Raw genomic sequence first — 12,091 nt, 5'->3', positions numbered from 1 at the left:
ATTTCACATAAACTGTGTACTGTAGGATAATTGCTAACAGAGCATTGCTGGTCTTGCTTCACACCTTGTTAGCACTGCAATTAGCTTTCTTTACATTTACTGATTGCTGTTTTGCATATTTGACTTAATTCTATCTTGTTTTAAAGCTTATAGGCAGCTGTCTTGTAGAATTGTTATAAATTGTGTCAGTAGGCCTAACGGCAATCATTTCAACTCAAGTTTCTGAACAAAGCTGAACCTGAAGAGTTGTTACACGCAACAATGTTGGATTTGCTCTTTATAGTTATTTTTGTGCATGGATGTACTTCACGGCCAACTGAAAACTTAGGGGGCATTGCTATCACAGCAGAGGATCCAATCCAAATAAGATATGAAGCTCTCAGAAGACTGTTAAAAGTTTTTGGAATTGATGACCCCCCACATTCTATACATCATATTAAGCAACCCCCTCAGTATATGATTGATCTTTATAACACCATTGCTGATGCAGATGGTGTTACCAAGGATCCCAATCTTCTAGAGGGAAACACCGTTAGAAGTTTCTTTGACAAAGGTAAGACTTGTTTTTTTTTCTATCTGCTGATTTATTTTCTTTACTTCTTTGCCTTTTTTTTCAAAGATATAATTTAATATAGTTTAAAGTAAATGTAAATCATTGCTATGCTTTTGTTTAATGTCTATATATATATATATATATATATATATATATATATATATATATATATATATATATATGAACAAACTCAGTTAAACTCATTAACTGTAATAATATGCACTGCAAAATAGAATGTAGTTATAAAGTTAAAATCTGTAATCTCAGTTCACAGTGACCAGTTGTATTTTCTGTTCAACCTTTCAACCGTGACTAAAAACGAGAAAATTCTAACAGCCGAACTGCATCTCTTCAAATTGAAACCGAGGCCTACTGATTACATTAATTTCAAAAGGCATCACTTCTGCCAGGTGAGGCTCAGCAATGGCGTAAAATAAAAGTTGAAGCATTTTTTTTTTCTTTTTTGGGATGCATTGATTAGAACCTCTATTGGGCTTTTTTTGTTGTCAGTTTTTCTATTGGAATAATTTCTTTTTACTACCTGTTTGTTTTGAAAGCGCAGCAATTGAGTTGACATTTCTCCATTAAGAACAGAGACAGCCACAAATGTTTGTTTCAGCATTTTTTTGCTGATGTCCCCATTGAGATCAATTATGAGTAAACAGAAAATGGGAAAATACCTTCCTAAAACACAGACTGCTGCTGTCTAAAGGTTATAATTCTTCCTTTCTATCCAAAACCAAAAGAAACGTTTTGGTTTGAGTTTCACAAAGTGTTTGAAATTATTAAGCCACAATAATAACATCCAGACTTTAATTCCCCAATCCTTTGTTTTTCCAAGCAAAAATAAGGCTAATATGACACAATCAGCTTTAATTTCGAATTAAACGTGTTATATTACCTTTTCTTTTTGCTTGGAATTAAATATGAGATTGGTAGTCAAAGTCTGGTTTCTATTATTGTGGCTTATTGATGTTTATATACCAATGATTGCTCCGCCCCCTCGTGGTTATAGGCTATTTTTTTTTTCATCTGCTTGCTGTAGTTCCTTCTGCCAGTTGCTGCATCATTTTAGGACACAGTAGTGATGTAGCAACCATCAGGAGGCACCAAAAAGCGAGCTGCTAAATAGATGGATGATTTGAATCACTGCTTATGAGGTAAGGTATTGTAATTTTGTTAGACTAGCAACATGATTGCTTTTATACTGGCCATAGATGAGTCGTTTTTTTTTTCATTCAGCAAGCGGGCTGAATCAAAAAAAAAAATTGTAACACATTCTCCCATTCACACAAACGGCGTAGATGGGCAAATCCTCACTGCTGGGACATTATATTCTGAGTAAGGAGGTGCTGTCGGAATAAACAGACCAGCAGGTGCAGCTAACTTCCTGCAAATGCCGATTGAAAAATTTTTTTTCCAAGGTGTCCATTTAACAGATCAAAATCTGGCCTGTTCCTGCTGAACCAGCCACATTTCAATCTATCTATGGCCACCTTTGGTCATTGTTATGCTAACTCTAAGTTTCATGTTTGTTTACATAGAGTTTAACTAGTATATTTTTACTCCATAGATAAGTGTGCATCTTGTTTTGGATAAAAATAAAATGCACTTGCCTCAAGGAAGAAAACTGCTGTCATCAAAACTTGTTCCAATCTATTCTCCTGGATGGGAAGTTTTTTCCATTACGCAAGCTGTGAGTCTTACATGTTTTATACAATAATGCATTAAATGAATGTGTTCATTTTCACATTGTACAACTCTTAGCACATGGCAGGAGTTTAATTTCTGTTGTATCTTTTTGTAACAATTACAGCCTTTTCTTTGTTACAATCAGGCCATTGCTTAAAATGTAATATTAATTATTATTAATTATTATGATTATTATGATTATTATTATATTATTATTAATAATATTTAATTAATTAAAAGTTTTATATTAATAGTGACATAAAAATTGTTGCTATTTTTACCTAACAGGTTCGCATTTGGAATGATGATAGCAACAATCAGGGGATTCTTGTAACAGTGAGAAATCTTGGAGGAGGACCAACTGATGTTAATAGTGTCCGCTTTGCTTCAGGAAAAGACCACCATGAAAGTAAACAGCCCATGCTTGTTCTTTTCACTGATGATGAAACAAGAGGAGCTGTGTCATTTAGCAACCAGCCAGGTAAAAATATTACAATGATTCTGTTGCTGTATTAGTTCATCTGTGTAAGCCATACCTAATATAATTTAATAACCCTTTTACTGTAGCTTGTATTGTTTATGGTCTCCCTTTATATTGTAAAGCATTGCACAAACTGTTGGCTCTATATAAATCCTGTATAATAATACTTTTAATATACTTTATATAAGAAATATCTAGAAGTTTATATGCTAACTATATGATAAATCACTTATTTTTTATTACATTGAAATTGAAATACAGTAAAAACATTTAAAGCGGAGGTCCGCACACCGCTTCAAAAATGAAAAGCTAGCAGCTACACATACTGCAGCTGCTGGCTTATAATGATAGGACACTTACCTGTCCTGGAGTCTAGCGATTTCGGCACCACAGCTGATGTTTCCATCAGCTGCCGGGTGCATGCCACCGCCATTGTGGATAAGGGAACCCTACTGTGCATGCGCAGGGCTCTGCTCCTCTCTCCTACTGGCCCGACGACAGGGGAAGAGGAGGGAGCCGAGACGTCAATATCCATGGCTGTGGCTCCCGGAAGTGGGAACAGGATACGTGTCAAAGACAGGTATCTTGTCACCCCTTCCCCCTGAAAGGTGCCAATAGTGGTATCAAAAGTTGGAGAGGGAACAAATGAGCAGAAGTTCCACTTTTGGGAGGAACTCCGCTTTAAGCAGATCTTTATTTGAAGCATTCCATTAAAGTGGTAATAACCACCCCCGCCCTCCCCCAAAAAAATGTGTAATATATTGAAGCATATCAATAATCAAAAGGGGTGTTCGAGCGGAATTTTTTTTTTTTTTAAAGCCACCAGCCACCAGCTACAAACACTGTAGCTGCTGACTTTTAATAAGGACACTTACCTGTCCAGGGCACGCGTGATATTGCCCCCCCCCCCCGAGGCCGATACGTTCCTCATATCGTGTCCCTGCACCGCCATCCTCACTAAGGGAAACAGGCAGTGCAGCCTTGTGGGTTCACAGCCCGTTTCCTACTGCGCATGCGCGAGTCGCATGACGCTTTGTGAATGGGGCACACTGTGTTCTGGGACACACACATTTCCCAGAACACAGCGTGCCCCATTCCCCAGAAGACAGCACGGGGAGGAGAGAAGACTGAAGGTCACTACGGAGTAGGAAGAGGCAGATTAGGAAGACTGCTTAGCAACAGGGGTTTCTGGTAAGTTTAAAAAAAAAATTCAAATGTTTTATTTTTTTATTTTTTTAAGAATACGGGCGGCACAGTGGTGTAGTGGTTAGTACTCTCACCTAGCAGTAAGAAGGTCGCTGGTTCAAATCCCAACCACAACACTACCTGCCTGGAGTTTGCATGTTCTCCCTGTGCCTGCGTGGGTACTCCGGTTTCCTCCCACAATCCAAAGACATGCAGGTAGGTTAATTGGCTTCTGTCCAAAATTGGCCCTAGTATATGAATTGGGAGCTTGGATTGTGGGCTCCTTGAGGATAGGGACCAATGTGGGTGTAGCAATGTACAGGGAAAGGGACAATTGTAGACACTCACTCAGGTTGAACTGGATGGACTGGTGTCTTTATTCAACCTAACTAACTATGAAACTATGAATATCAATGCTATTTTTTTTTTTTTTAGGGTGGCCCTCCAAATGTGGTGGCTACATTTTTTGTTAGCTTTTTTTCCCTTCTTTTCACATGGTGATTCAGCCAGTAATGCGGCGTACACATGATCGGAATTCCGGCCAGAAAAAGACAGATGAGAGGTTTTCATCAGAAAATGCGACCGTGTGTATGCTCCATCGGATTTAGCTGTCCGAATTTCCGCCAGCCAAAAATTGATAGCATGTTCTCAAATTTTCCCGACAGAAAAACATTCTATCGGAAATTCTGTTTGTGTGTACGTGGCATAACACAATTGCTTAGGGCGTCTGTAGTCTGGTTGGAGAAGCAACATTAGGAATTCATATAAGTGACTAATATGAAATCATATTAAAGCTGAAATCAGCTTAGACTTTTTAAATTTGCAGTCAAGGAAGTGGCCAACGTAGCCTCTGTTTAGTCTACAGTGGCCATGATGTTGCACAGCTATGACACCAGCTATTAGATGCCTTGACATTTCTGAAAGCTAACAAACACACACTAGCAATTGGGACAGTTGACAATCACGTCATGCTAGAACATTTTTTGAAACAGTAAAATCAGTGGGTTCAGTTCCACTTCAACCACTTGCAGTCCTTAGGCTATATTATATCATATATATATATATATATATATATATAAACCAGGATAAAGTGATTACACCAGGGTCATGGCAGTTGGTGATCAGCTTTTTGGTAAAAGTGATCAGAGCAGCTATACTTTTACAGGACTTGGTACCCCCACCATTGCTGCCTGCTGCTGTTACCTTCACACCAGGGAGCCTGAGACTGTTGCAAGCAGTCAAGTCAGCTGTGCACAGTGGACAAGGAGGAACATCCATTTCTTCCTTTGCTCTGTGATAAATGAAGCTGGAAGTGATGAGGGTGTCCTAACTTCTGGTTTGGGTTCTTTGCTTACCTGGTTGGTACCAGCCAGGGAGGCAGCCAATCAAACCAATCTGTCTTTGTCTGCTGCCTAGGAGGACAGAGGAGGGGTCAGGTGCATTTAAGGCCATTGAGCTAGCAATAAAGAGTACCTGTCACTGACTAAGCTATCACAAGGGATGTTATTTATCCCTTGTGATAGCAAAATATGAATACATTTCAAAAAAATGTAAAGCACGCACAAATTCAAATGCACACGTAGGTCCTACATGCATCTATAAACAGTGATTGCACCACACGTGTGAGGTATCCTGTAGAGCTCATGTTTTAACTCTAAACAGGTAACCTGTGAAGGTTTTTAAATCATTGCCCATGGAGATTTTTAGGTATTGTAGTTTTTCGCAATATCATTGGTGAAACATCATCTTCTATATTTTACCAGTTGGGTATTATATTGTGTTTGTGTGCACTCAAATCCATTTAAGTGTATTTTTTCCTTTAAATTTGCATTTGATAAATAGCTGCACAATTAGGTTTTGCATAACTGAAAAAAAGCTGACAATTGTCAAGCATCCCTGTCAGTGTTAAATGGTTTGTTTAAACCCTCTAATGCCCTGTACACATGGTCGGACATTCCGACAACAAAATCCCTCTGATTTTTTCAGACGGATTTGGGACGAAATTTGTCTTGCATGCACATGGTCGCACAAAGCTGTCGGAAAATCTGATCATTCAGAACGAGGTGACATTATGCACGTACGATGGGACTACGTAGAAGCCAGTAGCCAATAGCTTTCGTCTCCAAATTTTTTCTGAGCATGCGTGGCACTTTGTGTGTCGAAATTCACTATATCAGAAAAAGTCAGATCGGATTTTGTTGTCAGAAAATTTTTGATCCAGCTCTGGAACTTTTTCTGTCGAAAATTCCGACAGAAAAAGTCTGATAGAGCCCACACACGATCTGATTTTCTGACAACATAATCCGATCTGACTTTTTCCGTCGGAATTTCCGACCGCGTGTATGGGGCATTACTGTTACTTTGTCTGGACAGCCTGTTAAAGGAAGTTGAAAATCAACAGACTTATTAGCCAGATCATCAGATGAAAACAAAGGATAAAAAGCTTTAAAGAACAAAACTGCAGGCACCACATTTAAGAATATATTGCATATTTGCTTTTGTGTTTAATGCCACTTTAATAGTGCCATTTGTGAAGTAATTTAAATTGGTGCGCTTTTGCCAACAATATTTTTAAATCCTCTTATTTCTAGATAACAACCAATTGTCAATACCCAACGAACCTTACATCTCAGCTTCAAATAGAACCAGGATGGCTAGAGCTCTACAGGAAGATGGGCACATGCCCTGCCAGAGACATCCTCTCTATGTAGATTTTGAAGAGATTGGGTGGTCAGGATGGATCATCTCTCCAAGAGGATACAACGCTTATCATTGCAAGGGATTATGTCCATTTCCACTGGGAGAAAACATGCGACCCACCAACCATGCAACAGTGCAATCTATAATTAATGCACTAAAACTAACACAAGGTGTCAACAGTCCATGCTGTGTTCCTGACAAACTTTTCTCTATAAACTTGCTTTACTTTGATGATGATGAAAATGTTGTTTTAAAACAGTATGATGATATGGTGGCTGGTAGCTGTGGATGTCACTGAAGAGGGAATATATGAAAACAACAGTACATTACAAGTAATAAATGAGCAAATCATTGTTCATACTGGGGATCTTACAGAACTGGGCAGATTCACAGATATTCTCAAATCTTTTCTGATCAGCCTAGTGAACTAATGTGCTCATGCTAATAATTACATGTTTTACCTTTTAAATGGGTGAAGAAGAAAGACTTACCTCTTGAACGCAGTCTGCAAAGGGGCTATTTACCCCATGATATTAAGTGATTAATTTTACATGTGTGTATGTTGAATTTTCACCCTCTGACTTCCAGCTAGAGTAAACTGGTGAGATTTAGGTTTCTAGAGATTTTCTGCATTGTCAGTCAAAATAACATTATTTACGCAGTAGGACATTATCTTAATTTTGGGTAAAATCACTGCAGTAATAAATACTAAATCTCAATAACTTGCTTACTCTCTGTCTGTAGGTCAAAGAATAAACCCTATACATGTGGAAAGTGTAGCCAGTGAGGAGTCATATTTCCATTCCAAGAGGTTCACAATAGTTAATATCCAAAAGTGATAGTCGCATATCCAAGCCAGCTGAATAGACAGTATCAGTTAATGGGGGCAGAGGAAATTTTCATATGTGTACTCACCTCTAATCATTAGTAAACTTTCCAAAGTTCAGAAATGCTTATACAGTATCAAAAATCAGGAAATATTTTAAAGTTCTTGTGGGTTATTTTAACAGATCTGCAAGGAGAACTAAATTACATTGTTGAGATTACATCATTATCATAGACTGATAGCTGCAGAAACCATATCTATCTATCTAGAGGTTCTTCTCGCACCCTTACCAGCCTACCCCTTTGTCAGAGCATAGTTCTCCCTTCTAAGACACACTCTGGATAACCATAGTTCACTATCCTTCATAACTGGTCCAAGGTAATAGCAGGTCACCAAATCAAAGGGCCAGAAAGTGTACTTATATGGATAATGCAACACATAGCCTTCTGATTGCACCTTATTGTGATAACAAGTATACACTTATTTGGACCTACCAAGGGGGGCTTGGACAGTAAAGTCAGTTTTGTTTGGATGAAGTGAATTGGTAAGGGATCCCATGGATGGTCCTCATTACAAGTTTGTGAAAGGTTTGGTATGCGAGACATCTAATCTCCAGCTAATCCAATCATCTCTATTCATCCGAATTTACTATTTCGGCAAATCAATTAACATACATCTTACTTACTCTAAAACTATTAAAAAAAATGAGTTATCCAACAAATTTTAATGTATAATATTGATGTCATATTCTAAGTTTTTGCATGTTTTTTTTATAATTTAAGACTGGAGTATAATGTATATTTTGTAAAGTTAATGAGAATAATGTATTCATTTATATTATTTAATTGCCACTGTGTGGCCACAATTATGCTGCAGTATGCTTATGTATAATATGTACATATAAAAAGTTTATTTAACAATAAATATATATATATATATATATATATATATATATATATATAAAACATATATAAAAAAGCAATATATTGGTCTATTTCATGAATCAGTTGAATGTGCATTACGTTTTATGATGCCATACAAATTTTGTATTTTTTTCCCTCCTTATCCATCCACCCTTGTTTATACTAATATAGCCATAGACCTCTCTATACCCTTATTCCTGATAGCAGTCCCGAAGCATTTATTTTATTTTATAGATGTTAAATTTGGTAACAGATATGAATACATATGTTTTTATTTCCAATGTTTTATTTAGGATGAGTTAATGAAAATTATAACAAATGTATTTTTACTGTTAATTTAACTTACATATCATTTAAATTTATTTCCACCGCCAAAACAATTACCCTAAAATATTACCAACAAGGTTTATTGATTAAAAGGATATCACATGAGTATGATTTTTATGTAACATGGCAGAATGGTAAAGCTCAAAGTTTAATGGGTAACTGGGAGCATTGGGTACCGAGGCCTGAGTAACTGGGAGCATTGGGTAATGTGGACTGAGTAACTGGGAGTTTTGAGTACTGTGGACTGAGTAGCTGGGAGCACTGGTTACTGAGGACTGAGCAGCTGGGAGCACTGGGTAATGAGGCCTGAATTGTGGGGAACATTGTGTACTGAGGACTGAGTAACAGGGAGCATTGTGAATATGTGAATACGGAGGACTGAGTAACTGGGTATTGTGTGTACTAAGGGGCTGTGAGTAACTGGAAACATTTTGAGTACTGAGCAGTCATGAGAGCTGCGAGCACTGAGGGCTGAGAGTAGGGCCGTGGGATTAGCCAGCAAGGACCTGGGGAGATTGGTTGTGAGATTGGTCAACAAGCAGGAGCAAGGGGGATAAGTTCAGGGAGCCAGGGGCCATGTGATCAGGGGAGAAGGTGCCAGGAGCTGTGTGATTAGGAGCAAAAATAGAGAAGAGGACTGGGGGCCATGTGATCGGGGAGCAAGAACAGAGGAGAGGACACCAGGGGCCATCTGATCAGGAGCAGTAGAAGAGGACATCGGGAACCATGTGATCAGGAGCAGGAGGAGTGGACTCTCAGGGCCATATGATCAGGGAGAAGAAGGAGAGGAAACCAGGGGCCTTCTAACCATGAAACAGAAGGAGAGGACGCCAGGGGCGGGTGATTAGAGAGCAGGAAAAGAGAACGCCGGGGGCTGTGTAATCAGGGAGCAGGAGAAAAGGACACTGCGATTAGAGTCAGGACTTTCCAAACAGTTAGGGACTAACGAGGGTTTAGAATAGAATCAGGAAGGAAAATTAGCACGAAATTGTGTAAAGTATAATTCCTATTTTTCTAGAATTATCTCCATTACAATAGTGGGTACCAGGTCCAACATGAGTAGTGCTGTGACTGAGTGCACATCATGTGCCATGTATAAAAAAAGTTAGACAGAATGTGATGCTACCTCAGAGTAAAACAGTATACAATAATCCTAGTACACTCTATCACTGAAATGAGCAGAGAGAAAAGAGTGAAACAACTAAAAACAAGTAAATACAACCCATACAGTACAAACATACAGTAAAAACATTTAAAGCGGAGGTCCGCACACTGCTTCAAAAATGAAAAGCTAGCAGCTACACATACTGCAGCTGCAGGCTTTTAAAGTGGAAGTAAACCCTTCTATTGTTTTGAGTCAAGAAAGCTGCCATCTTGGCCTCTAATGATTCTTTAACTGCCATAATGCTGCACATGTGATCAGTTATGAAACCAGCCATTGGATGATTTGAAAGTTTGGTTGAGAGCACAACCAATGTGAAAGTTAGTATTTCCAGCATGCCCGGGAATGTAAGTGTTTTTTGAAATTGGGTTTACTACCGCTTTAATAATAGGACACTTACCTGTCCTGGAGTCTAGCAATGTCGGCACCGCAGGTGATGTTTCCATCAGCTGCCGTGTGCATGCCACCGCCATTGCAGGTAAGGGAACCCTACTGTGCATGCGCAAGGCTCCGCTCCTCTCTCCTACTGGCCCGACGACAGGGGAGGAGGAGGGAGTCGAGACATCAATATCTGTGGCTGTGGCTCCCAGAAGTGGGAACAGGATATCTGTCAAAGACAGGTATCTTGTCACCCCTCCCCCATGAAAGGCGCCAATAGTGGTACCGAAAGTTGGAGAGGGAACAAATGAGCAGAAGTTCCACTTTTGGAAGGAACTCCGCTTTAAGCAGATCTTTATTTGAAGCATCCCATTAAAGTGGTAAAGACCACCCCCCCCCCCCCCCCCTCCAGCGGAAACAGTTTTTTTTTTTAAAGCCAAAAGCTACAAACACTGTAGCTGCTGGCTGACTTTTAATAAGGACACTTACCTGTCCAGGGCACCCACGATATTGGCCCCACCGAGGCCGATACGTTCCTCATATCGTGTCCCGGCACCGCCATCCTCACTGAGGGAAATAGGCAGTGCAGCCTTGTGGCTTCACTGCCCTTTTCCTACTGCGCATGCTCGAGTCGCATGGCGCTTTGTGAATAGGGCACGCTGAAGCTGTGTTCTGGGACACACACATTTCCCAAAACACAGCGTGCCCCATTCCCCAGAAGACAACACAAGGAGTAGGAAGAGGCAGATTAGGAAGACTGCCTAGCAACTACGAGAAGGAAGCTATTGGCTACTGGCTATTGAATTTCCTTTTCCTTCCCGTTGTACGCGTTGTACGTCACCGCATTCTAAACAATCGGAATTTGGTGTGACCATGTGTAGGCAAGACAGCTTGAGCGGAATTCCATTGGGAAAAGCATCAGAACTTTTTCCGACGAGAATTCCAATCGTGTGTACGTGGCATAACGCAATTGCTTAGGGTGTCCGCAGTCTGGTTGGAGAAGCAACATTAGGACTTCATATAAGTGCCTAAGAAATTAAAGCTGAAATCAGCTTAGACTTTTTAAAGTGGAACTAAACCCTCCTATCCTTTACAGCCAAGGAAGTGACCAACTTAGCCTCTGTTTAGTCTACAGTGGCCATGGTGTTGCACAGCTACTATGCCACCAGCTATTAGATGCCTTGACATTTCTGAAAGCTAACAAACACACACTAGCAATTGGGACAGTTGACCATCACGGCATGCTTGAACATTTTTAGAAAAAGTGAAATCAGTGGGTTTAGTTCCACTTCAACCACTTGCAGTCCTTAGGCTATAATATATATATATAGATATATATAGATATATATATATATATATATCTATATATATATAGATATAGATATATATATATATAGATATATATATATATGGTTTAGAGCCCTATGGCCAATACCGATAAGGATGACATACAGGGTTAACATAAACTTACCACATGAAATGGACCTGAAAGTGTGCTTCAGTCTAATGTACGGTATACCAAAATAAGAGGGCATACCCTAGATAAGAAATGAGAAATTAAATGAAATAAATATGAAATGAGATGAAATGAGTACTCCTGTGAGGAGTATGAATACTTTGAGAAATGCCCTAAAATGGGGATAGGAGGGTGGGTATCGTGCACAGGAACCGACGAAGAGCACAGCCGAACAGGCTGGTTAAATATCCCTCTGGGCTCCTCCCATAAATTCAGGCCATCATACTGGCCTTCTTTTTTATGGTTTAGAGCCCTATGGCCGAGACGGATAAGGAAGACATACAGGGTTAACATAAACTTACCACATGAAATGGACCTGAAAGTGTGCCTTGGTCCAAAATAAGGGGG

At 39.4% G+C, this 12,091-nt stretch overlaps 1 protein-coding gene across 1 annotated transcript; it reads left to right on the top strand.

Moving 5' to 3' along the window:
- The first annotated feature begins 224 nt into the window (after window positions 1-224).
- Window positions 225-8,218, top strand: LOC143976044 (bone morphogenetic protein 2-like). The gene is made up of 5 exons (XM_077478539.1): window positions 225-553; window positions 821-963; window positions 2,127-2,249; window positions 2,534-2,726; window positions 6,503-8,218. Exons 1-5 carry the CDS (start codon window positions 262-264, stop codon window positions 6,907-6,909), a joined length of 1,158 nt encoding a protein of 385 aa, XP_077334665.1. The 5' UTR covers window positions 225-261; the 3' UTR covers window positions 6,910-8,218.
- The last annotated feature ends 3,873 nt before the right edge of the window (window positions 8,219-12,091 follow it).

This window comes from Lithobates pipiens, unplaced genomic scaffold (genome assembly GCF_037356315.1).
Source record: "Lithobates pipiens isolate NorthernLeopardFrog02 unplaced genomic scaffold, aLitPip1_a1.2 Scaffold_13, whole genome shotgun sequence".
NCBI lineage: Eukaryota > Metazoa > Chordata > Amphibia > Anura > Ranidae > Lithobates > Lithobates pipiens.
This window is presented reverse-complemented; position numbering and strand designations above follow the sequence as displayed.